A 27,347-nucleotide genomic window follows, 5' to 3' on the forward strand; every position below is an offset into this window, starting at 1 on the left:
CAAGATGGCTCAGAGGGTAAGGGCACCTGAGTTTGCCCTTCCACGTGGTGGAAGGAAACATCTGAGCTCTGAGCTAGCCTCTCACCTCCAGACATGGGCTATGGCACCTTCCCATTAAAGAATGAAACAATACATGTAATAAAAAAAATAATGCCTCAGACAAATGAAGCCCTTCGGTACAAGGAGTCCCTGGGCACCTAGAGGCCAGGGACATTCCCGAGGCAATGAGTGCAGGGTCTGAGTAAGGTGACCCTGCGTCGGTGCCTTGTGAAAGAGGTGGAAGGTTCTGTCCTTATTAAAGCACACAGGGGACACTCTCACCTCGAAGCCCAGCACTCTGAACAAGTGTTAGAGACACATGGAATGAAACAAAGCCAAAGAGGAAGAAGGAGGCCAGAGTGACTCGTGCCATGGAGTTCACATTCGTGTGCTATCCCAAAAGAGAGCTGTGTCTAGAATATTCTAGTCCTGCCATAGTCACAAAGAAGTATGGTCTTCTAAATTCCAGGGCCGGGGCAGGAAGCACCAGCGCTAGAAGATCTACCTTAAGCTTTTATAAGTACCAGTTTCATTCCTTTTTTCCTGACAATTCTGAACAGAGGGGAACAGGCATTAATTAAGCAAGGCTTTATCTCCTTCTACCCTAATGAAAGCCAAGTTACCGTTATATTTTTCCGAAGATTTTTCTTTCACTTAATGAAGACATTATCCCCGAGTTTTCAAAGTCCTTTTACAAAAGAGCATTCAAGAGACATTAAAGTCAGTTTAAATGAAGAAGTCTTTTTGAAGTCAATAAACAATAAAAGAACAATGAAAAGAGACCCTTTGATCCTGTCTTAGTCCAAAGCCTTTAATTTCTGTTTTAATCTACTAGATGGGTAAGACTCGTGTTCAGATATCCCTCATCCCTGAAATACACGAAGCTTGAACTGCAAGCATTTCATAATTCTCTTAAGATATGCTTGTATGTGTGCATAAATGTAATGCTTACAGCACAGCTAAGTATGTATATGTGGACGGATGTATATGCATACGAATCTGTGCATATGTGTATCCCACACAGGTGCATAACTGATAGCTTATTAATATGGATACAAGTCATTCAGAATTTGTTCATCAGGCAAAGGAAAAGAAGTTTTAAAAATACTTCTAGTTTGCGTCTTTGAAAATTAAAAAAAAAACAGAAAGAAGAAGAAAATGGAATCTTTGGCTTTGAAATTCACATGTAAGATCAAAGACTATAATGCACATAGATTTTTCAAGGTATACATTATTAATACCACAGGCAAACACATAACTAATCAATAGAGTGGTCAAGAGATGATAAGACAGGCATGCAGCTGTGTCTGCGCACAGCACCATGTGGGGTGGGCACCGGGTTCCATCTCTGAGCTCTGCTTGTCTGGCATCGTCCTCTGTCCAGCCATTTCCTGGCCATGCTGTAACAGTTGGACTGTTTATCACAGGTGGAAAGAGGAAGATGAGCAGTCTCGCGTGCCCTCTGTGTCAAAACATTGCTCTTTCACGGGCTACCCAGCGAATTCACAAAACTTAAAAATAACCATTTTGCATGTGATTTTCTGGCATTTAGGACATTCCTGGAGGTGCATAACCAGCATTTGTACCTGATTCCAAATGTCCCTGTTGCCTTGTGAGAAGACCTCAAACCCATTAGTGGCCTTTCTTTCTTTCTCCCTTTTCCCACAGCCTCCGGAAACCACCCCGATCTGCGTCAGCCTCTGCGGATTGGCCTGCTCTGGATATTCTGAATAAATGGGATCATATATGGTGTGTGACCTCTTGGGTCTGCCATCATGGCCTCTGCTAACTGAAAAACAAGAAAAGCCACTCCCATTTGATAGATTACTTCTTCTGACAGAAAGATATCTATGAAGCAGAATATTCTTTCTTTAAAAACTGTGTGTGTTGCTCATACTGCTGATACCCTCATGAGAGACATTATTTATAAAACAAATAACAAGAAGTTTGGTAATTCACTTTCTAAGGAGTGTGAGAATGCGGTCTCTATAAGCAAACAGGTTTTATAGACAGAAAATAGGCGATAGCCTAAGAAATATATTAGGTTAAGAGATTCTGAGTACACAGAAGTCATTTTTTTGGGGGGGGATATTGAACTTAGGGGTCATAAAATAAATAGCTCTATGGGTGTTTGCGTGTATATGCAATATATACACATGTGGGGGCATGTATACTTATACACTTCCAGAGACCAAAGAAGCATGCTGAGTGTCCTGATGTATCTCTCTCGCCTTATTCCTTTGAGAGATGGTCTCTCACTGAACATGGAGCTAAGCTTACAGCCAGCAAGCCCAGAGATCCTCCTGCCTCCTCCTCCCTGTAGCTGCTGCAGTTACAAGCACATGCGTGGCTATACCTGGCTTGCATATAGGAGCTGAGCATTTGAACTCAAGACTTTTTACTTGCGAAGCATTCCCATCCACTGAGCCATTTTCCCTGCCCCACAAACAGATGGTTCTTTAGTAAATGCTTTCTTGGAGCCACTGTGGAAAATCGCCCTGCAAGATCTGTAGGTCAGTAAGATTTCCAACCACTTTGAAAAATGACCAAGACATGGTACTATAACTACTTCTCCTCTTTCAGGTATTTATTGAGGAATCAAAAGCATCAAACAGCCAAAAGGAGGGTTGCAATGTCTGAGGAGAGTTGCAATGTCTGCTTCTCGGATTGGATAGGGAACCCCCAGGAAGTGAGGCCTCCAAGCAAGACATTCACTTCTGTATGGATGGATAAAAGAAAGTATAGAGAGATTTGACTACAAACCCTGATTTGCTTTTGACATATCTGCTAGACTTCAGTGTGACCAGTTAGAAAATGGGGCTTCTTGAAGGAGGAGATGAAGACTAAATAAGATGCTAGCACACGGGAAACACCGATGATATTACAGGCATTTGTCACCACTGTTCCTAGTCAGGATTTTGGGCAGGGTGTTTTGTGTGGGAAATGGGAAAGAGAATCACTGACTGGGCAGCTAGTAGGTAAAATATATCCATGCCTATTATTTCATTTTCTTCCTCAGGCATCCAGATATGGTTTATTCAACTCAAACCAATACAAGTGGCAAATCAAGCCTTTCCTTTAGAAAACCTCTGGATGTGCTTGTCTAATTCAGGGACGAGAGAGGCAACAAGGAGCCAGTACAAATGATGTCATGTATCTGTCAGTAATGAGAGTTGCTCAGACTGTCTAAACCACATTGGAACCTTCTATGAAATTAAAGAACACTTAGGCCATATCTCATGGAAACACCCCTGCCACATCCACATAGGTTTGGACCACTTGCTTTTCAATGGTGGTCCTTCACAGCCACATGGCATTTCATGAAGTGTCTCTCCAGAGTTGCTTCAGTTGCCCTTGCCACAGTTGGACACACTGTGAGGATACTTCCGACACGTATTCTGGAGAACGCGGATACCAAGGTTCTCATCACTCTGTGCTGTGCATTCCACATTTTCTATCCGGCACAGTGAGAGCAAATCCATTGACATGAGACTGAATTGCAGCGGGGAGCAGCACTGACATCAGGCAACACCCTCCCCTTAGCAAAGGCAGGCTAAACAACCAGCTTCAGAGCCAGCCGGTGCACAGCAATTCACAGAGCCTGGAAGGGGACAGGATCAAAGGACACTTACAAAGTCACAGTCTTCCCAGGGTGGTAGAGAGAGGTCACTACAGTGATGTCCTAGGAGGGGATAAGACAAACAGTGGGGTTGGGCAAGACCCTGGGAAGCAGCCCAGATGGCCAGGATGCCATCAGTGTGGCTCTCCCAGTGCCCGCTGACTCCTTTCTCAGAGCTAATCAAGGGGAACAGAACTAGTCCGGGGCGGCAGGGTGAGTTTACAACAACTGACAGTAACTATAACATACGCCAGCTTGTATTAAGATGTTATCGCACCTTTCCCGTTCTAATCACCAATTATGACTCTATTACTCCTTCTTGGCAGTTCATCTGCTCCTGCCTCCGCTAAGGGCGACTTGGAGACGGACCTCTGATCTCCCAGTTCCACTTCAGTGAGCGCTCAGCACAGCGGCTGTCATCTGCAGACACTGAAGAGGGGAGGCATTGCTTTGGCTCAGATAACTGTACCTGACCTTACAACAATTTACTAAGGAAATACCTGCCTAAATAGCAGCGCGAGCACCGTTTCCTTTATGCTCGCCACCACACCGCAAATTAGCGACAACAGGATAAATCTATGGCCGGCTCGCTAGACACTTCATTAAATCACTGTTCTCCTGCCTTGTAGCACGCTAATAGAATCACAGCCCTCGTTAGCTACTGAATAAAAGATCAATCACAGACTTTGAAAGCTCTTGCTACCAGCTTCCAGAGGAAACAAGGAAGGGTTGGAGGGGGAGAGGCGTGAGCGAGAGAAGAGAGAGGGCGATATTTAGGATCATCGCTGAGATTCTGAATGGCCTCGCAACAAGCTGCTTCAATTACCTTTTCCACAACTGACTCCAAGCCCAATACTCAGAGGAACTTGTTAAGCCTGCTTCCAAGAGCAGAGCTCTAATATATGACTGCTAGACCCTGGTCAAAAGTTCATAATGTGCATATGTAAAAAGGTACTAAATTGCCTGAGGGCTAAAACCAGAGGAGTTTAATTGTAGCAAAATGCTGCAAATGGTCTGCTGAGGGTCCTTCTGTGGGGATACTGCTGGCTCCGGCTGATTGAAGTATGGAACATAAAAGCCTTACAACAATATTTCCTTAAATGCCGGGGAAGCTGCCAGCAGTTGGTACTGCATGAATGTTACGGAGCAAGAAAAACATTTTCCTCCCCTAAAATAAATAGAGTATTAAAAACTGCCCTGGCCCATAATTCCAAAGCTTGACGGAAAAAAAAGGGAGGGCCCCTGCGATAATAAATAAGGTATAATTCACAGGGCATGCCCCATCCACTCCTAGGGTGCTTTCACATGGGCACATGGAACGAATTCAGAATGACCTGTGAAGAGGTTTTGCTCCGGGAATGGCTGAGGTTTTAGAAAACAGTGCTGTGCTGAAATAACTGCTGCCCCTGGCTGCTTTGCCCATCTCTCTAGGTTACATAGACCTGTGTGTGCATTCTTGCAAGGGGACCTGTTTGGTTTGTCTTTATTTTTTCTTGCATTAAATGAGCCTGCCTACATACCACTGACTTCTCTCGATTTGTTTCTTATATGTGGTCTCTAACTCTTCAATTTTACTTTTACTTTTCTCTCCTTGCTCTTTCTCTCTCTCTTCTCTCCCTCTCCCTTCTCTCTCTCTCTCTCTCTCTCTCTCTCTCTCTGACACTCTTTCTGACATTATCAACTTGCTTTTCATTTGGGGTAAAGACCATGGGAGCATGGAGACTTGACAGGGACTCCTTGGAAAATCCAGGTCAGAAACAAGGCACTGGAGGAGCGAGGATTCGGCATATAAACAAAGAATTAGAATTCTAATGTGTAAGCATTTCTGAATTAACAAACTTAGCATTCATGGAGAGTGAAGGGTGTCATTTTACTTGGGTTTAAAAAAGCACCGAACATGGAATTCATTAGCTTTATGTATAGCTGCACCACCACCATCTAGCTGGAGAGCCACCTGGAGAGCACAAACCTGGAGATCAGTGTGGACGACCACTGAGACGGGACGTCGGGAGGGGTGATCAACGCTCATGCCCCTGTTGCTGTCTGCAGACCGCACTTCTCAAACCTTGCCCTCCAAAGAAAACACTTACAAATTTCTTGTGAGAACGATGAGGTTCCTCTTGTTACACCACGATTTAAAGCCGAACTCAAAGCAGCCATGTTCTATTTATGGTCAGCAGAATGGCTCAAGGTGCACGCCACCTTGCTACCGCACCAGATTGGTATGAAATATTTTTATTGCGCCACACATTGGACAAGTGGTCACAGGCAATATTCGCTTCATTTTGCACAGACACAGCAGGTGACAGGACACATCTGCCATAGGCCACACCTGCTTCTTCTCCTATAAACGGCAGGCATCTGAAGGAAGGACAGATCTCTGTCTGTTTCTGCTATGTTCCCAGTCTGGGTAAGAGTGATTGATGCACTTGAAACACAAGTCTTTTGAGGGGCAGAGGAGAGGGAGAGAAATGAGTGCCATGGAGAATGGGCTCTTACCTTAGGTTGAAAGGAACTAAAGAGGCTTTTGGGATGGTCAGAAATGGCCTGATAACCACAGGTAAGATGGGACTCGCTCTTGCAAGACATCTCCTTACTTACTCCTGGCCACAGAGAGTCCCAAATACCAGAGGTATAAGCCAGTTTCTTCAGCTGGAACAGCACACTGCTGGCAAGGCTAGCTGCATGGCGCATGCAGCGCCTAGATTCAGAGATGGATTGGGAGGAGCCCTGGCCTACACGAGGAAGCCGTGCTAAGGCAGGCAGTGAGGAACAGCATCAAGGTATAGATATTTGAATCTGATGATCTCCTCCATCATCTAACAACTGCGTGACCAAGGCAGGTCACTCAGGGCCTGGATTTCCTGACTTGTAAACTGGGTATAATAATTCGGAACCTAACTTCTGTGGAAAGCAAATGAAATGACTTATGTAGAAACAATTCTTGGTCCATGGTCTCCAACTGAACAAATGTTTCTCCATCTCTTATGGTCCATGTACCTCTGAAAACGATGCAAAGGATACTGAGAACAGCACAGACCAAACCATTTTAAACCATGCTTGCAGATTTCAATTCAGTTTTATGGGAAGTCACTTGGACTTGATGAATCACTATACTCCAGGGATGTCCACGCTACCCAACATGGAAGGCCGATCTTAGCATGGGATAAATAAGATGGATATATGTGACCATGTACATTAATATTCACGGTCACAAGCTGCTGACCCAGGACCCACTAAGAAGCATAGAGATTCCTCGTGATTCTTTCCCTTTAGCCTTAATCAGCTCATTCAAAACAACAGATCTCAAAAGCTACCACCAGAATTCACAAGTGGTTCTTACTTCCCAAAGTTACTGAGTAGTATATTTCCAATTCTTCTGTGTTGCAAATACTCCATCCTCATCTCCACCTGCTGCATGAAAAATAATTTTAAAAATAAAACTCCTTAAAAAAGAGTCATAATGAACATGCCAAGTGACAGCAAAGAACAAAGCCACACAGATAAGGAGATTTCAGGGCAATGATGGATTGAGTTCTTAATTCTTGCTGAAGATCCTATACTTTATAATACGTATAAAAGGTTATGCTGGAATAGTCTATAGCAATAATAATAATAATAATAATAATAATAATAATAATAACTGTCCCAGTTTTAAGACTATCAGCAAAATACCCCAGCGCCCACAGAATGAACTGCAGGGCAGATTTGCCTTTGTGGACACTAGGGAAGCAGCCTGCTGTGGGGTAAGCTTCCCAAGAAGCCCACAGCCTGGCTTTATGATTAGCTTCACATCTGCTTCCTCTAGTGCCCCTCTGTTTAACCCCTGTACCTCACAAAAGGATGAAGTCCTACATACTGACTTACCAGCAGAGCCGCTTAAAGCAATGACCACACTTAGTTCAAAGCAGAGGAGGCCAGGGTATCAAGTGAGGACTTTCCTGTAAAGGAAACTGGTTTTGATTTATAGAAAAAGACATGGCTGGCGAGGCACTTTTCTATCTCGTAACTTTCTTCTTTGGCTTTCATCTATTTCCTCAACTATGCATGACAATAAAAGTATGGCTGCAGGGTAAACACATCTTATATGACTGAAATTTACCCATGAAGTTCTGAGCCCAACCATTCACCTCTAAGAGTGGCACAAACATGAATAACTTTAGTACTGGTCCCTGCTAGTGCTGGAGATTCTGCCATGACCAACAAATAACCTTTACTGGGGGTCAGGAGAGACAGTTCAGCAGTTAAGAACATTTGCTGCTCTTCCAGAGAACCCTTGCTCAGGTTCCAGTACCCACATGGTGGCTCACAATGGTCCATAAACTATAGTTCCAGGGATACAAAGACCTCTTCTGGCCTCTGCAGGCACCGGGCATGCACACAGTACACATATATACATGCAGAAAAATTACTACATACATAAAATAAATTAAAGTCTTTTTTTAATCCTTACTGGAATTAAGAGGTAGGATGAAAGTACTTCTAAATGTAAATAGTTAAGGCATCCAAAGAGAGTTTATATATAAACACACACACATATATATGTATATATGATATATAAGTACACATATACATGTATGTTCTTATGCATGTGCACATCTACAAAGATACACAGACACATATATTTCAAGGTCAGATTATTTTCATTGCATGAATGCTAAAATTTATTAATTATTTTTCATACATTACACAGTAAGTTTAAAGGACTGCTTGTGCTTTAAATGTGGGAGAAGAGAGTAAATGAAAGGCTTAAGACTAGTCTCTGTGTGTACCAGAGAAATGAATCCCGATGAGCAGGAGTTAGCAGGGAAGAGGAAAAGCCCAAACACAGGCCTTGGGTCATGCCTGTGTAGAACCTTTACCTCCTTGGATTCTCCTATTAGAGATAAGGAGATAGGAACCCCAGCATGGAAAACCATGCATGCTGTTGGGGTCCCCATAAACGCTTTCAAAGCAGATACTTTCTTAAAGTGACTGTTGAGACTATAAACCAGAGTTCAGATCCCAGTCCCACATCAGGCGCCTTACAACCACCTCTGTCCCCAGCTCCAAGGAGGCCCAAAGCTCCTTTCTGGCCTCTGTGGGGCTGCACACACAGCCAAATACATACAAGCAAACACACAAACACAAATAAAAATATACAATAAATGAGTAAATAATTTAAAAAGTGAAAAAAGATTCTACACTTTCAAACACTAACTTTGGTATAATTCACCTTTGCTTAGGAGGACATATGTACAGATCACAAACTGACACTTGGTAATGCTCTACCCAAACTTGCCAGAAGCCATTCCTCTGAAAGAGTTCAAACGACAATCTGAACTAAGAGGAAACCCTTGCTGTGGCATGTCTGCTGTGGAGCTTTTGCTGCCAGTGGATAATCCTGTCTTGAGAGCTAGATAGGAGATGTAAGAAAAGCCCATGGCGTCCATTAATGAGGATAATGTTAAAAAACAATACCAAGCAAATGGTACAGGCAAGTGTGTGCACACACAGACACTCACAGAGAACATTACAGGCAGGTAGAACATACATCAAGTCTCTTGATGATGTTGGAGATTAATATTGTAGGACGGGCACAAACTGTGTGACATTTCAACATCAAACAAGCTATCCCTCTGGTAGTATCACCTACCAGAGCGCCTGCAGCAATGGTGACGGCCCATGGGGAACATACATCTTTTTTCTCCAAACAGTGCAAGCTAATCTTCCCAGGGGCGATCCGTCAACGCCAGGACTGCTAATTTGATAGCTCCGTCATCAGATGGCATCGCAAATTTCATTACATATTTGAAATCATGTTAACATGGTTTGTTAACGTTGGGATTCACTAAAAGGCCACAGTTATTTAAATAATGAATGGCCACAATAATGGTATACATATTGCAAAAGGAACACATGTATCTTCCCCAGATCCTCTTCTTGGGGTCTTACATCATTAGTTAAGAGTCATCAACAGAGAGATTTATCAAGATGTTTCAGAGAGGCTACAGAGTCAGATCTGAAGTCACAATTTGTAGAGATTAACAACATATATATCCGAAGGGAGAATACAATAAATTATATTAGAAGATTGTCATGTACTGGCTCTATCAGATATCCTTAAGGTAAGAGAAATTTAATTCTACTGCCTAAAAACAAAAGACATAAGAATATTTAGTTGAGCACTAAATTGCACTTAAATATGTATTTTCCTTCACGTGGTCATTTATGGACACATGCACACATGTATAGATCAGCAAATTCATTCAGAAATGAGTAGATCCCATGTATGAACCTGCCCACTGAATGCTCTATTCATGTCACATACAAACCCCTGTTCCCTCCACAGTTCCCCGCTCAGTGTCATGGGCACTACTTCTCCTGCTGCTGTACCCTCAATGCTGTCTCGGTACATCCTCAGGACATTTCAACTCTTGCAGCCTACCTCACCGTCGCCATTCTAAATGTCTTCCTCTTCCCAACTCACTTTCTGCTTTCATCAAAAGGATCCCTAAAAAGCACAGACCCCACTAGAGCCAAGATATGTTCGTTGGTACTGGAGCTCTCCAGTCAGTAGGAAGAGACTGGGAATCCCACTCCAGGGCCTATCAGCTCCCCTGATAGTAGTGGAGAATATTTGCTGAGTGAGTGTGCACCAGTAGTCCCAGCACTTGGGAGACTGAGACAGGGGACTCTCAAGTTGGAGGCCTTCTACTAAATGAGACTGTATCTTTAAAATAAAGAAAATAATGACAGAGAATATTATCTTCAAAGAATCAAAGTAAGAAATGCCCCAATTACTAGCATGTAGCAGGTGCTAAATAAAATGTGGCTACCTTAAAAACCAGCAGTCCTACTGTCCTCACTACCATCATCCCCAGCATCCTCATTGTCCTCATCCCCACCGTCCCCACTGCCGTCATCCCTACTGTCCTCCCTGCCATCATCCCCACTGTCCTCACTGCCATCAGCCTTCACAAAGTCCTTGTTGGTGTCTGTTACCTACACCTATGATGGTTGGTGCTCTCAATTTAGAATCACCAGGAGACCAACCTCTGGGCATATCTGTGAGGAGATTATTTTTTTAGGTTGAGGTTAACTAATTTGGGAAGACGCCCTGAAATGTGGGTGGCACCATTCCATGGCTGGGATCTGGCATTTCATAAGAAGGAGACAGCGAGCTGAGAGCCAGCATTCCTTTCTCTCTGTTTTTTGACTGAAGAAGCAATGTGACCAGCTGCCTCATGCTCCTGCCGCTTTCCCGTCACGATACGCTGTCTCCTCAAACCACAAGCCCAGATAAACTCTTACGTTGCTACATCAAGTATTCTGTCACAGCTAAGACAACTTCCATGGGGTGGGAATCTTTACAAACTCACCCTTCATTATAAATGTTAAGTCTGTCATGAGCGAAAGTTTGAAATTTTGCTAATTATAAGTTTTTACACTGTGATTTGATGAGGTTTGGCAGACTTGTAATAACCAAGTTTTCAGCCCCCTTAACTTGGTCCCTGATCCAGGGCTCCACCATCCTCTGGTGCACACTATTCCCAAATTTTCCTTTTCTGTCCACCTTTCCCTCCCACATAACCTCCAAGCATCAATAAAGATGCTGTCTCTACTGTGCAACTTCATCTGACATCACTTGTGTCTACACCAAGAAGCCCCATGTCCCGGTTGGTTGGTATTCACAACACCTCATTTGACCATTTTTATCACTATGTCCCCTAAGCACACAGGGTAAGGATAACACCGGACTCATTTCTGTCCTTGCTAAAGCTTACAGCACCTCACACAGGAGGGGCACTTGGTAAGGGTTTATCAGACAATAGCAGATGAGATAATATGGGACAATGGTGACCTTCAAAGAACCCAAGGTGATATAGTGAGCCCTGAAAGTAATAGGTTGTGTTGACACTTAGGTAAGAATCAGCATTAAAAAATAAAATGAAACCAAGCAGAAGAATAACAATAACAAACAACAACAAAATTCAGTTGTGGTATTATGATATACCCCCCATAATTCTGATTATTATATGATGTAATCTGAACCAGAAGGCTCACCATGACTCAAAGCTAGCCTTGGTTATAGACTAAGTTCAAAGCCAGCCAGGACTGCCTAGCAAGAACCTACCTCAAAATGCCAAAACAAACACACAACAATAGACCAGCAGAGGCCAGTAGGCATAAGTATGTTTTTCACTAAATATTTGCTTCAGAAACAGACAAGTACAAATAGTTCACATTTACTGGTTCCAATACAGAAAATAAAACGTTTAAAAATACCCTTTTCTGAGGAACACAGGGCACTTGCTCAGCAGCTGCTAAGCAGCGTCAGCCAGGGTGTTGGAAGCCCGAGAGAGAGTTCCTTCAGCAAAGCACTCATAGACCAAGCCTGGACAGGCGAGAAACAGAGCAATGGACTCGCTGGCTATTTCCTGGGTATCAGCTAAGAAGCCAGCAGGGGTCCGTTGTCAACTTTGCAATACATGTTCCAAGTTAAAATACCCATCATAGAAATTTTCTGGTAGCAAATCCACGTGGGGAAATGCAGATGGGCACTCCTGAAAGCTATCTGGACATGGAGGAGAACTCTCCATAGAAAAAGTTATGAAAAGTCAGTTTGGGTGCTAAGAGGGTTTGAATTAAAAAGGGCTTAACTCTATGTGTTGCTCAAAAACCAGATTAAAGTATTCAATTAACCTAATGAAACCTACCAGGAATCAAGAAAGACCAAAGAGTTGACTGGTATGGATTCAGTGCGGATGAGAGATTTTATTCATTAAATACGCAGTTTAAAAACCCACAATTGTGCAGGATCAAAGTAGCAGGGCTGGACTAGAGAGATGGCTCAGTGGATTTTAAAGGGTTTGACCTGCAAACATGAGGGCCTGAGTGTGGATGTCACGGGAAGCTGGACATGGTAACACATGCCTGTAGCCCCAGAGCTCCTGCTGCAGGAAGGGAGGCAGGAACAGGAGATGCCTTGCAAGTGCGTGGTCCAGCTAATCTGACATAAGCAACGGTAAACAACGAGAGACCAGGTGGAAAGGGAGGACTGTTGTCTGACCTCCACACACCTGCTGTGACACACGCACCCCCACATTGAAGTCCCACATATACACACACAGAATTTTTTTTAATGGCAGTGCTGAATTGGCTGGCTTCAGCTTCTTTACCCAAAACAGATGGCCAGCTCACATGCTAAGCAGCAGAGTATAAGTTAAATAAACCAATATACTCATCTAGTACTGCCTGTCCATACGCACCCATAGCATGGCTATTGACAGTGTTGGCCACCTTCACAAACCATCTTAATAAATGAACTAAATAAGAAATCAAATTCCCACCAAGATATGTCTAAGGCAGAAAACAGCTCACTGGGAAAGATGTTAGGGAACACAAAGGAAAAGGAATGACAGAAAAACAGGATGCAAAGAAAGAAGGAAGACAGGAAGGAAAGAAAGAAAAGAATTATTTTATTGATCTGACTAAATTATAATATGTACTAAAATATAATATGAGGTTACTGGCCAGCCGGCCTCTGGCATACATGCTAAGGGGCATGAAGGGGAAGGATGGCTCGGTTGGAGAAACCGTTTGAGACACAAGTGTGAAGACTCCGATTTAGAAAGCTTGGCATGATGGCAACTGCTTGTTATCCCAGGACTGAGGATGTAGAGACAGGAGGATGCCTGGGACGCACAGGTCAATGACAGACCTTGTCTCCAAGGTTGACAGCATTACTGAGAATAACCTTTGAGGTCGGCCTCTGGCCTCCACATACACACTGCACGTGCTTGTACCTACACATATGTGCGCAGACACACGCTAAAGAAAAAGAATCAGCTGCTTGCTGAAGCCCGCTTGGGCTAGATAAGAAGACCAGTCCAGGCTTTCCTTGAGACCCTGTCTCAAGCCAATAACAAATGCCAATCAGATGTTGCTTTTGTGAGTCATTAATAAAACATACTTTTAAAAAGCTTTCTAAAATTCTGAAGACAGAAACGGTTCTCTTAGCCTCTAGTTTTTCCAGCAAACTCTGTGTTGTATACTCTCTTTTGCTGAGTGAGGCTAAGACAGACAAATGTCCAAGAATACACATCAGGATAAAGCGACTTTTGGTCTGCATTAAGAGATTCTAGGCCAGGCTCATGTCTCTGAACCCAGCACTCTGGAGGCAGAGGCAGGTACATCTCTGTTAGTTTAAGGCCATCCTGTTTTACAAACCAAGTTCCAGGAGAGCCAGAGCTATACAACAGAAAGCACCAGATTATATAAAGCCAACAGAAAGCAGAAGAGGTAAGATGCTAGAAGTCCTAAAAATACAAAGTTAATGCACTAAAAACCGACATGTAAATGGGCAGAGGGCCAAGAGCTCCGAAAGCACACCCCGTTGAAACTTCATTATCAAATGGAAGTCTTGTGGCCATTCCTCCTAGGGTTTCCTTGCAATTAGGGACTGGAGGGTGCTTGGCACCTGCAGAGCTTCTGCTCTCTCATGTAATAGGAAGTCTCCTTGACAACAGCTGTTCTCTATAACCTTGACAATTGGGAAAGGCCATCGTGGCTGGCAGGCTCTGCAGCAAATGAACCATTTCCAGGTTGCACCGGGTGCCACAGGTTTGAGTTTCGCCTTTACTTCCAACCACCTCCAGATAGGCTGGCTTGTCTTCTCTGCTTTCTAGCACAGAGGACCTCCTGGGAAGGGGCTGCTGGGACTCATTCAGGCTCAAGATCCATGCATAACCTTCTGTTCCATCACACTGACTCCCAACTTCAACCACACTGAGGAAAGCACGTGCCACCCACTCCCATCTGCGTTGGGGTCAGGAAGTACATAGGTTAATTCATGGAAGATGCTTAGTACAAAGCCAGTCCCAGTAAACGTAAGGTGTTTGCATTGTCATCCAGAACTACTTAGCCAGGCAGGACTCTGAGGGAGGAGCCTCTACTATTGCAACTACACATGGGAAAACAGCAGTGGCCAAAGGGAGTCGGAAGAGAAGAGTTCAGTTTCCAAGATTTTCGTTTTGGCTTCTGATCTAAAAGGTCAACCATCACCCCGGGGCCAAAGATGAACCCAAGGGAACCTCTTCCTGCCCTGGCGATGGGAGGAAAGATGAGACACACGCAGGCAAAATGCACCAGTGTTTCAGAGTTAGGGTGCCCAGGAGGAAGGCTGTATCCTTTTCAAGCAGCGGAAACTGGCCAGCTTCTTCCTGAGACTTGGACCAGAAGCACGGAAAGGAACACTGTTCTCCGCCCTGGTGTGTGCTGGAGAACTTAATCCCCCCGAAGGCTGCTCTTGTTATTTTCTTCTGAACATCTTCTCAAACCCTTCCTTATAGGAAACCTGCTCAGGCTAACGCTGAGACTTCAACCACACTAATTTCATTAGGTCAGTCTTCTATGGCTGTAGAGACCCGACAGAGGGATCAGTGATACACAGCCCACACAGAAGCCAAACAGCAATGTTGAACTCAAAAGAGGAAAAAATAGACTTTCTGTGTTCACCTGCCTAAGAATATTAAAATATCAAAAAATTTTTGAGTTCCCAGGTTTTATGGGTTTTTTTTTCCCCTTTTAAAGACTGAGAATACTAAGAAAACATTATGCAGGCCTCAGCAGTTGATGTACGGTATTTTTTTTGGATCTAGCAAATATACTTTTTATAACTTTTCTCTGAAACAAGGAACTTTGTGGCTCAGGTTACTTGGACACTGTTTATTCTTCTCTTTTTCTGATCAGTCAGAGGAGGTTTCTCTCTGTTCTTCAAATAAATAAGATTCCCCAGCTGAACAAACACCATATATTCTTGGGGATAACTTGGACTTCTTAAAGAATATTTCACTTTCTCTCTCTCTCTCTCTCTCTCTCTCTCTCTCTCTCTCTCTCTCTCTCTCATTTTTTTTCTCGAAATGTAAATGATTAAAGAGAGCCATCCCAGGAAACTCAAGAAGCGAATGTTGATCGTGGTACTCATCCTCGAAATGATGCACAAAGGATCAGAAAGCTTCCGCTGGGGAGAAATTGCTTGCTATTTCTAGAGGGTTCTGAAGATGACTAAATAAGATATTTATTAGGCAAGGTAATGGGTTGGTGTAGGCAATAAAAGAAAACTTTAACATTCAAAATCACCCTGTCTTTTCCAAAAAAAAGTAAAGATGAAAAAACATTCTTCCTCTTTCCTTCATCTTTTGTTCAAAGAGCACAGTAGCCCAGAACAGAAACAACTGGACCTGGAGAGGGCACAGAGCCTCAGGAAGTAGAGTGATTGATAGTCCTCACAGGCTTGGGAGTGATTGGCAAAACTTACTTTTACTAAAAGAAGTTAAGTTTCTGGCCAATTTTTGAAATTCCTATTCGATGTCAGCAACATGAGTTTTTTATTTTATTTTTTTTATTTCTATTTATTTATTTTATAAAAAGAAAGCAGGCCTTCCATTAACCTCTCTACTAAAGCAATGTGAGTCATAGACTTTGGTTCAAATGATGCTGCATCCTCCCATCTTCTTCACAAGGTTTCTTACTGAAGGACCAAATCTTCTCTCCCAGCCCAAAGCAGAACGTATAAACACACACATGAAGGAACTGGGTACACAGGACACCCCTGACTGTCCAGGAAGTGGCACGAGCAGAAGACAGGAAGGACATCATCAGCAGGAGAGGAAGGCATGGAGCCATTAGCAACAAGTGCTATGCTTCAGACAAGGAGCTCTGTGTCAGGGTCGAGGAGCACCCCTGCCACAGGAGGACAGTAACCGGGACAACCAAAACACACTCAACACCACTCCAGGCTGCAAGATAACCACTCCAACTCCAGCACTCATGCCTCTGTGAAATGCTCTCTCCTAGACCACGGTTGGGCATAGCAACACACTTCCAACAAAAAGTTCAGAAATGGAGAAGGTTGTGGGACTGTGGTTGGCGTGCGGAGGGCTGCCCTGCTGGAAGACACTGGTCCTTTTGTAGTGCCCACACTTTCTACCACTCTCTATCCCCTTGTGCTGCTGCATGCTGTGTCTACATAGTTCTGCATACTGTAGCAGACTCACTACTCAGTTCACTGCGATACTTTACTTCAAGACTGGAGACTACGTATATAGAGAAAACTCTAAACTCCCATTAGATGAGACCAGAAGTGGTAAGCCCTTAGCTGCTCTTATAAAACATTCCTTTCTTACTGCAGCAGAAGGGGCAGACAAAGTTATTCTGAAAACAAATTGGGACTCAGGTTTGCGTCTCCTTTATTTGTGTTAGGAAAACATCACATCACGGGGGGTTAAAAATCAAGGGGTCCAGCAAGTTATACAGAAATCACTGTCCATGGAAGGAACGTTCCGGAAAATCATGGGGCAACACAAACTCTGGGCGTGTGTTTAATCATGCTGGCCTCCAGCATCTAAACTGCACTGAGGCCAAAAATGACTGGAAAGAAGTATGAAATTGGAGAAAAGGGAACTGGAAGGGGGAGGATCAAAGGCAGCCCTTGCTTGAATAGAGAAGCGAGGGAGGGCCAGCACGAGGCCAAGAGAGGCGGCACTACCAAACTGCCAGTGGGCCTACGGGAGAAAGAAAGAGCAAGATAAAGCTGGTGGCTTCAAATCCTGATTAAATGTTCATTAAGTAATTTGTCACACACATTAAGGGCAGATGGTTGCTTTTCTCCTCTCGGGTGCCCACTCAGGAACAAAGCCTGAGTTAGACTTGAAATGCTGTAATGCAAAGTGGAAAAAAAAGGAAGGGAGGGAGGGAGGGAGGGAGGGAGGGAGGGAGGGAGGGAGGGAGGGAGGGAGGAAGGAAGGAAGGAAGGAAGGAAGGAAGGAAGGAAGGAAGGAAGGAAGGAAGGAAGGAAGGAAGGAAGGAAGGAAGGAAGGAAGAAACCCTATAGCACTGGTAGCCTCACAAACTCATTTCCATTTTGAACAAAAGGGAACAATTTCTCCTCAAAGCTGAGCTGTGTTGTCAGTGGGAGCCAAGCCGGTAGCCCCCAAAAGTTGAAACTGACCTGAGACTCTTAACCCCAGCATGCTGGGGGTGAGGCGGGAGGATCAGGAATGCAAGGTCTTCCTTAGGCAACTTGAAGCCTGCCAGGGCTACATGGGACCTTATATCTCAAAAAATAAATGTGTGGGTGTATCTGTGTGCATCTATAATTCCAGCACTAGGGAGGCAGAGGCGGGCAGATTTCTGGGAAGTTCAAGGCCAGCCTGGTCTACAAAGTGAACTCCATGCCTGTAACGCAATGCCTACTCTACACACCACGTGCTACGGAATGGTTCACCAGTCGGGCAAGGAGCTGGAGATTGAAACACACACACACGGGGGGGGGGGGGGGGAGAGGAAGGTAACGTCAACAATGCCCCCAAGAATGCTCCCTTTATTGTCTTCCAGGGCAGCTTATATAGGGTCTCCTTGACTAATAGCCACACCCTCTCAGCTGCAAACCCACCAGAAACCACTCCTCTGCCATCAGGAACTCCTGAGGGTCTCATGCTCACAACAGCTGCAAAACAAGTTGTTTACTCCGGCAGGTAGGGGGTCACAGAAAATTTAGGGTCTGGGGATCCACAGTCCCCAACACATGCCAGTCAGGACCACACAGTGAGACTTTTGTCTCGGAAAAACAAAATAAATAAACACTAAAAAAATTCCTGCAGGAGGAGTGTATAAAAATATATTTGATAGTAAAAGGTTAAAATCCATTTCCATTCTGAGTGCCTACTTTAACTCTGGGTCTGGTTAATTTCAGTGGTTTTTTTTCATACATATAATAAAGCTTAACAAATTTTTTAAAAAGAGAACAAATAAAAGAGGTCAATGAAATGCACAAAATAGAACGGGGGGGGGGTGTAGCCCAGTTGGCAGAGTGCTTGCCTGTCATGCCTCAAGTCCTGGGTTCTACCGTCAGTACTGTATAAACCTGGCATGATGATGCTTGCCTGTATTATCAGTACTTAGGAGGTTGAAGCAGGAGGATCAGAAGTTCAAGGCCAGCCTAGGCTTTATTAAATCCCATCTCAAGCAGGAATTTTAAAGGATTGTCTTGCCTCGTCTAGGCAAAGTTAATCAGTTTGTATGTCCTATAGAATGTCTGGCAGACTTTTCTATGAAGCAGGAATTTTGAAGGACTTTCCTACCTTATCTTGGCAAAGTTCAACAGTCTTTTTCCTTTGTGTCCTGCTTGTCCAGTTTATACAGCATACTATCATCAGTCAAGATAAGCAAAGTTTCTTACCCAAATGGCTAGTTTTAGCATAATGAAAGCATACTTCATATTTCCTCAATGACCATCATCTTCCCTGAAGTAAATTGGTGGGGCTAGGAGCAGATGTGTCTCACTGTTACGAAAAGCTGTGTATGGTGTGTGGAGGAAAGTAATAGCAGCTGCTCATCAAGTATCGTAGTTTGGCTCTGAGATGTCTGAACAGTTGATCCCTAGGTAGTAGTGCTTTCTGGTAGCTTTTGAAACTCTGGGAAAGTAGAAAACAGCTAGAAAAGGTGTCACTGTGGGGAGGGCTTGGGGAGCCCATCCCCATTTCCATCTCAAACTCTGTTTTCTGGTTGCCAAAATTTAACAAACAGATGCCCTAAACTCCCTCTGCCACGGACAGAGCCTGTCATCATGCCATGATGGACTGAGTTCCTTCAAACCATGAGCCATATGTATCCTTCCATCTAGGGCAAGGCATTGATTCATAGTGATGTAGAGTACAGCCAATACAGTGAGGATCTATATGTAGCTGACATTAAACCTTCATGATGTCAAATCTCACTACAAGGCAATAATAATACCATGTGATATTTATCAGATAACTAGTATGTTCTAGATGCTGCATATTCATGCTGTCTATCATTTGTCAACACAGTCCATGAAGTAGGCATATGACCTGATATTTCGTAGGAATCTTAATGAAGGTAAGAAACACGCTCATAGGTTAGGATGGAGGGGAGCTGGTATTTGATCAAAGAGCTGCCTGACTCTAGAATGTTCCACAGCTGTTCCACAGCCCTCCAGCTCTCGACTTACATATCTTCCTTCCAAATACACTTCCCTGAGGGAATTCACTGTTGGGGCTTGTAGCCAGGTGCCTAGAGGCCTTTGGTTCTGGTCCCAGTTAAGCTCTATACCATGTGCTGTGAGACCTGGCCTCACCATTTCTTTGTTTACACACGCTGAACCACAATCCCTCCTCACCCCAAAGAGACCAGAGGCAGAGGATGCCTTCCTGACCTCCATGTAGAAACATGCAACATTCTTTACTTTATGGCCACAGATACAATGATATAAAGACAAAACCACCTCTTACAGGGACTATCTTTTGAGGCTACTGCTGTGGATAGGCTGGGAAGGAGAGATACCTTCACTCTTCACTTAGCACCCAGCCCGTGCCTTTGAGGGACTCCTAGTACTTACTGTCCCCCACACACACCTTTTTTAAATGACATCACATGACAGGAACCTTGTTCTAATCTGAGAGACCCCATATGCTTCCAGGGTATGACTGACACAGGTGAGCAGCGTAGAGGGGGTGGTATATTCCAAACTGAAAAACTGCTAAGAAGGAAAGAGCATGTGGCCCGACTGGAACTAGGGCCGGCCACGCGGAGCAGAAAACCCTGCGTGGTTTAATTGGCACGCACGCCCAGGGTCACACTGTAAGCAGACCGTCTAAGCAGCTGGATGGCTGATTCTTTTGCTCTGCTATCAAAGCTTGTTTCCCACTGTCCAGTCTCAACAGAGTCGGTCAGTCCTGTGCTTTGTCAGCCTCCTATCAACCTAGAATAGGGGAAATCAACTTACTTTTCAGACAGTGGGAGCAGGGAGAGAGGGCTCGCAGCCTGGTTCTGAGTCAGCACCCTCTTCTCACGAGGAAGGGAAGAGTGCAGAGAGCAGGGCTACCACTCCCTCCACCTGGCCTTCAGAGCTGGTCCGGGATGCAGCGATTGGCACCACTGCAGCCACCTTGGAATCATGAAATGAAAGCCAAGACAACCAGTTTCTCCCCCTACTCTGTAGTCAAACATACCTCTCTCCGCCTCAGGGTTTCAGAACATATGAAAAATTTAAATAAAACGCCCAGATCTTTTTCCAACCACCTTTCAGGATGAATTTAGAGCTCCCAGCTCACAGTCACTGAACTGATACAGAACACTGACCTACGCAGGTTGAATTATTGCAAAATGACCGAAGAGGAAGAGGGGAACTAAGTTTTTAAAACAAGCCTAAAGATTCCAAATTCTTTGTTCTTTTGGAATCTGCCATGTGTGCTGACCTCGGGACTAAGCAAATACCATAAACTTTAAAGTGCTGCACAGAGTGGAGAGCTGACTAATAAATCCTAGGCCAATGATCTGGTGGAAGGGAAGAAGTCTGTTTGGGGCTGCAGGAAGATGGCCTGTATAGAGAAGATGGGAGTCAAGGCACGAAAGGGCACCTGTGGCCTGGCCATAGGCGTCCTAAAAGCCCACTTTCCTACCATCCCAGGACCTGGGGAAGCACAGAAATCAGAGAATTCTACCCGCACTTGGAGGCTTGGAATATTGAGATTAGCAAGGAACACGCTGAGATTTCTACAGTGCAAAATGTATTTTCCTTTCTCAACAGAAAGAAAGAAAAAGAAAACAGAAAAGCCCCGGTAGCTCTCTCCCTCCTTCTATGGGACGTGCTGACACACCGACAGAGATTCAAGCACAAAGCGGGTCCTTGAACACACCTCCGGGAGAGCCGGCTCTGGGTCTTTGAAGGTGGTAGAGGGAGAGACATCTTTTGCCAAAACACTAATTTAAAGGACAAATCAACATTTATTATGCCCTTCATTATGTTTTAAAGTTGCACAACGATAAATCACTGAGCTGTGGGTTATTCAAGGGCAGAGTCGCCCAGCTTGGCTCTGTGGAAGGTTAGAAGACTGCTATGTTGTGCTTCCTCAGCTTCTAATTTATAACTCTGCAGCAGGACCCAGGGTTGTGGGCCCATCCATTAGCAGGAGAGCCGCACATCTGTTAAGACCCCTACAATGGCTGCCTTCTCATGGCCATGGGAAGAGAAACTCAATCCTTTCAGAAGATCTACAGACTCAAGCCATTTTTTTTTTAAGAAAATGTGAACCGATTGGAAAACCGAGTTCCCTAAAACATCTGAACATCTGCTAAGCTCTTGTTACCCTAACACATGATATTCTTTCCTACTGTTACCTGCCAACACAAATATTTGGTTGCTCCAAACACCCTTAGAGGCACGTGACTGCGCTCAACTTGAAATTTACATGCCGAGGCACAGAGGACCTGCTTGGCCCTGGGACTTCTGGCGAGAATGTTGTTTACCAGAGTTTAAAACCTATGTGGAAAAGAAAGAAGGACGGGGGTCAAGAAGGTGCTGTCAAATGTTTGAAAGAGGAAATGTAATGACAGAATCAAACACACATGGCAGAGGCACTATGATGTGTTTGACCAAGGAAGTGGAGCAGGCAAGAGTTGGCAAAGGTTCTGGGGCTAGACTGGCATTTTCTTGAACAGGCCGGGTAAGCTCTCTGTGCTTGTCCTGGTGAGACAGAGGTCATTCTGAGCCTACGGACGTGTCGTGTGGGAAAAATGAATATGCAGATGCCAACGTTGTGATATCATGTGGGAGCCACTGGGAGTATAGAGAGCATGGCAAAGGCCTCAAATGAGGTAGCACACACCAATAGCCAAAATCACCCCAGAGAACCTCTTATGCCATTATGTAACAGCACAGATCAGGTTATGTGAATTATGATGCCATGAATTAATATGCACATGTAACTATATAATGTATGCTAACATATAGTACACACTGACACACACACATAGGACACAACTTGAAGACAGGGAAGCCAACGTGAAGTGCCCACGTGATATAACCTTATCATGTAAACACTCTCTGTAAATTTTGGTTTCCTTTAGACATTTCAGGGACTGCTACTGGGAAAAGTTTCAGCTTAAACAACATTTAAAACAGCATAGTTCCATTTTACCCTTTCTTTTTATTTGATCATAAAATGAAGGAGGGATAAGCACTTCTTTCCCAGAAACCCCAGGACATCTGTCCTGTGGCCATCAAGAAGAGGGCAGCAGAGATGTGGCCTTGCCAGTAGGGGGCGCCGTGCTGAGACTTAGTCCCTGTGAGTTTCTCATTAGTGATTATTATACTGCAGGAGGCCCAAATGCAAAAATTAATTAATTTCAAAGTGATAATGCATTTACAGCAACAATTAGAAACGTATAACTGTAAAAGGGCAACATTTAAAAGACATATTACATTTAATAAAGTTGCACAAGAGCATCCAATTGTAAAATTACTGATCTGCAACAATAGTCCTTAAAGAGCCACTTAAAATAGCCTGACTCCATGAAGGGTGACCTAATTACGGTAACTAAAATCACCATAGTCACAGCGAGTCACAGCAAATAAAGAAGGGACGTTGATATTAAAACACTGCTGTTTAATGCTTCCGGGAGCTGGCTGCAGCAGAGAAGGGGAGGCTGGGCTTCAGAGAGCCAGGCAAGGTTGTGGTTTTTTTTTTTTTTTTTCCTTTCCTGGGCCCTGTACAAGGAGAGCATACTCAAGCTATGCCTGTGTCACAGTGAGAAGTGCTTTTGGTTAGGCAATATGGAGGAAGGACTTTGAAGCAGAAATGTATCTCTCACTGTCTCTTTGCAGGGTGCTAAGCTGTTATTCAGGAATCCACCCTGTACATGGGATGGAAACTCTGGCACACATGGTCTGTGTTTCAATATACAGCTCCTTGAATATCGCAGAAGTGCATCAGTTGTCCACAAAACCAACACCTTTCCCAGTATAAGCAACAAGAGGAAGGTGAAGAAGATGGCTCAAGAGAGTGATCCTTGTGTCCTGCTGGGGACAGACCAATCTCTCCTCTACCCACTCCTGCTGCTTCTTCCTTTTCTTGCTTCAGAGTCCTGAATACTTGCATCGGAACAGAGATTGATGAGTGTGACCATTCTCCCTCCTCCTGAGCTCCCTCCTCCCTCTTCCCAAACTTATTTCTCCTGAGCTCCCTCCTCCTGGGCTTCCTCTTCCTGGGCTTCCTCTGTCCACCTCTCTCTTCCTCGAGCTCCATCCTCCCTCCTGAGGAAATCATCAATAGGGAACTCAATGCCACAGTACCATCAGCCGTCTCGACGGGTTACTATTACCACAGAAAACCAAAATGTGGTTACATGTGCTATGATCTTGTTAATCTCTACACTTAAGCTTATAAATATAGTTCTTGCAAGTGGGAGGTAGAAGGATTCTGAGTTTGAATTTGAGGCCAGTTTGGGCTACATAATACACACCAAGCCAGCCAGGGCTACACAGTGATATCCTGTTTCAAAGTGACTATATACACACAAAGAAGAGAAGTCAACAGTAACATTTAAAACACTTATCAAAGGTTTTGTTTCCTAATCTCTTAGAGATACAAAATGGAAAATTCCAGCCACTGTGATTTCCTTGAGACCCTTAAGATATGTGTGAGGCCACCGCCCCATGTTCTCCTATGCAATCTTTCTGTCTTGCCAGTAATCTTACTCTTGGACTGTTCAGGAGAGGGACAGAGTCACCAATATCCCCATACCCACCACCAACTCCCTATTTGTCATAACTAAAATCACTATAATCACAGCAAATAGAATTATCTTATTTATTATCATATTTAGCCCCATGACCTTTGTTATGTGTTCCGTCCACAACTGAGGCACAGAGAAGAACTTTCTAGACACAGATAATGCTCATAGAATCAAGAACAACTTGAGTTCATGGAGACAAGAATTCTGCAACAGTTGCTGTACACAGCATGCTGTACAGAATATGGCCAACACAAGACACATGGAGATATTTAAACTGAAATGAAATGGAATTTGGAACTTGCTTAGTTGTACTGCTTCATGTCAAGGTCTCAATTGCTACAAGTGGCCAATGGACAGATGGTGACCATCAGACAAATTCTAGGTCCATGGTTTGAGTACAATGCTCCTTCTTGTCAGTCCTCAGGACATCTCTTTGGGATGTAGGTGGCAGATGCTTGATGCAACTTCCAAAAGATGTCCTAATGACCAGAGAACACACTGAGGCTTGATCTGGAGGAGTGTTAAGGAGAGCCGGTTGGTATACTGTGCTAGGCGGCCACTTACCTCCCTGCCACCACCAGATAGCTAGTCGAATCTAAAGGCCCAAGTGTGTGTGTGTGTGTGTGTGTGTCGAGGAAAAATAACAATTTCTATCACTTAACAACAGCATCTGTAGGTGCACCATGGATATATCAATTCAAAAGGAATACTTTTATTATTTATCCCATGTGTGTATGTGTGGAATATGCATATGTGGTACACACATCCATGTGTGCATGTGTGTAAAAAGTTAGATGTTGGGTTCTCCCTTTGATACTCTCTACTGTTTTGTTTATGTATTTATTTATGTATTTCTTTACTTAGGGACAGGCTGTCTCACTGCACCGGAGTTACAAATGTATAAAAACATTCCCAGCTTTCACCTGCCCACTGGGGATCTGAATCTAATTCTCAATACTTATGCAGAAAATGCTTATCCCACTAAGCCATCTCCATGGCCCTAATAGAAACACATTTTTTAAAGCCCGAGGCTTAGAAAAGCAACTGACCAAATATGTTGCAGAATACACACCTTTTTCATTCAAGTCACTTTGGGTTAATGAATTCACGGAAGAGGTCTTTACACGCCATTGCTAAACAACTGACAAAAATGTAAAATCTTCATATTCAGCCTTGTGAACATTTCGCTTCTAACCACAGCACCGTGATTCAACCAAAGATTTGTCTTTAGGGATATGAAGGATGACCACACTCTGGCCACAAAGCCTTCCACAGGAAAGAGCTACCTCCAGACCTCCATTACAAGAAGCATCTACAACCTCCGATACAAAGTCTCACTGAACCCAGAGGAACTGCACCTCCTAATTGCTTCCTAATCCACATTTTCCACTAACGCAAAGCACACACCTCAAGTACCATTTTCCACAAAGTAGACTTTAGAAGCTTGTCAACCAAATCAGAAATCACACAGAGAGGAAACAGACAATTGTTACGCACCTCACCCAAAACCTCCAAGGTTTTTAGGTGTTCTCCACCTAACACTGAAAATCATCCAAGCCTCCAAGACTCTGTCAAAACGACAGACCGAATCTAAAGATGATACAGACGTGATGGGGAACCTTTGCCAATGATGTTGTTATACTCCATACCAGCCCCACGACGGCAGACAACAACGAGACCACAGGTCGACGCACAGGTCTGGGTTTGCAGGCCCTTTTGTGACGCTTAAGGAAGGTAGGCTTCTGGGAGTACCAGAAGCCATCCACTTACCATGGACTTGGTGAATGGCCTGGCCAACGTGAACAGCAGCGTGTACACCCATGAGTTTCGATGGATGGATGAGAACATCATGTTTCCAGGGTGCACGGCATTCGAAGTGACCCCTCGTGGGGAGAGGCGACGGTGCAGCTCATTGGAGAAGAGGATATTGCAGAGCTTGGATCTGTTATAAGCCAGCATGGCCCAATAGTCACTCTGTGATGGAGACAGGCGGCTGAGGTCAAGTTTCCCTGAGGAATCATTAATATCTGTAAATCTGAAACACAGAAAGCATGACATAGAATACGGAAGATGCAGCTTCTCACAGGGCTTTAGATTTTGATTTATTTATTTTTTTCTTTTTATTGTTTATTTATTTATTAAAGATTTCTGCCTTCTCCCCGCCACCACCTCCCATTTCCCTCCCCCTCCCCTCTCCAGTCCCCCTCCCTCATCATCCCTAAGAGTAATCTGGGTTCCCTGCCCTGTGGGAAGTCCAAGGACCACCCACCTCCATCCAGGTCTAGTAAGGTGAGCATCCAAACTGCCTAGGCTCCCACAAAGCCAGTACGTGCAGTAGGATCAAAAACCCATTGCCATTGTTCTTGAGTTCTCAGTAGTCCTCATTGTCCATTATGTTCAGCAAGTCCGGTTTTATCCCATGCTTTTTCAGACCCAGGCCAGCTGGCCTTGGTGAGATCCTGATAGAGCATCCCCATTGTCTCAGTGTGTGGGTGCACCCCGAAATCTCAAGGTCCAAATCATGAGCAAGAGACAGAGCACGAGCAAGGAACTTAGATTTTGATTTAAAATCTGAACGACGTGGAGATTTGATCTAGAATACCTCACCACCATGTTCCTTACAAACAGAAGTTGGAGACTTAACATGCTGTCAAGTAATGTGATCCAAAGAGGAAGCTTAAGCCTACACTCAGGAGTGCAATAGACCAAATAAGCCCTACATCTCTCTCTCTCTCTCTCTCTGAGTGTGTGTGTGTCTGTGTGCACTCGTATGTGCACGTGTACCTCAAGATCTTCAACCACAAGTTCAAGGATAATTAAATGGAAACAAGCCTTAGATAAAAGGTAGCTAATTAGGAAAGCAGTATCATGTTCCTATACTTTGGTAGGATTTCCAGATTATTTTAGCCAAACGTATGAGTCCTGTATATTTTCATTTGTGCATCTAAGTTAATACAGATGAGCTGTCGTGCCTCCAAGACTCTTCCAGATTAAAAATTAATAATCATAAAAGGGTTGCAACCTTGGTGAGGTGCCATCAAAAGTCTTTTACATTTAAAAAAATAAATAAACAAAGCCCAAAACAAGTTCTGGCCAAGTCTACTGTTTT

At 44.1% G+C, this 27,347-nt stretch overlaps 1 protein-coding gene across 2 annotated transcripts in view; it reads right to left on the reverse strand.

Annotated features, from left to right (window-relative positions):
* Positions 1-27,347, reverse strand: part of Wwox (WW domain containing oxidoreductase) — an 858,036-nt gene that overhangs the window by 569,503 nt on the left and 261,186 nt on the right. The window contains exons 8-9 of one of the 2 annotated variants that reach the window (XM_057754220.1): positions 26,009-26,273; positions 7,547-7,611 (exon numbers count right to left, since the gene is read on the reverse strand). In XM_057754220.1, coding sequence (XP_057610203.1) covers positions 7,561-7,611; positions 26,009-26,273 — 316 coding nt within the window. In that variant the 3' untranslated portion in view covers positions 7,547-7,560. Of the gene's footprint in view, positions 1-7,546; positions 7,612-26,008; positions 26,274-27,347 lie in introns of those variants that run through there. The other variant, XM_057754219.1, reaches the window with a different exon arrangement.

Source organism: Chionomys nivalis, chromosome 21 (assembly GCF_950005125.1).
Source record: "Chionomys nivalis chromosome 21, mChiNiv1.1, whole genome shotgun sequence".
In the NCBI taxonomy this organism is placed as follows: domain Eukaryota; kingdom Metazoa; phylum Chordata; class Mammalia; order Rodentia; family Cricetidae; genus Chionomys; species Chionomys nivalis.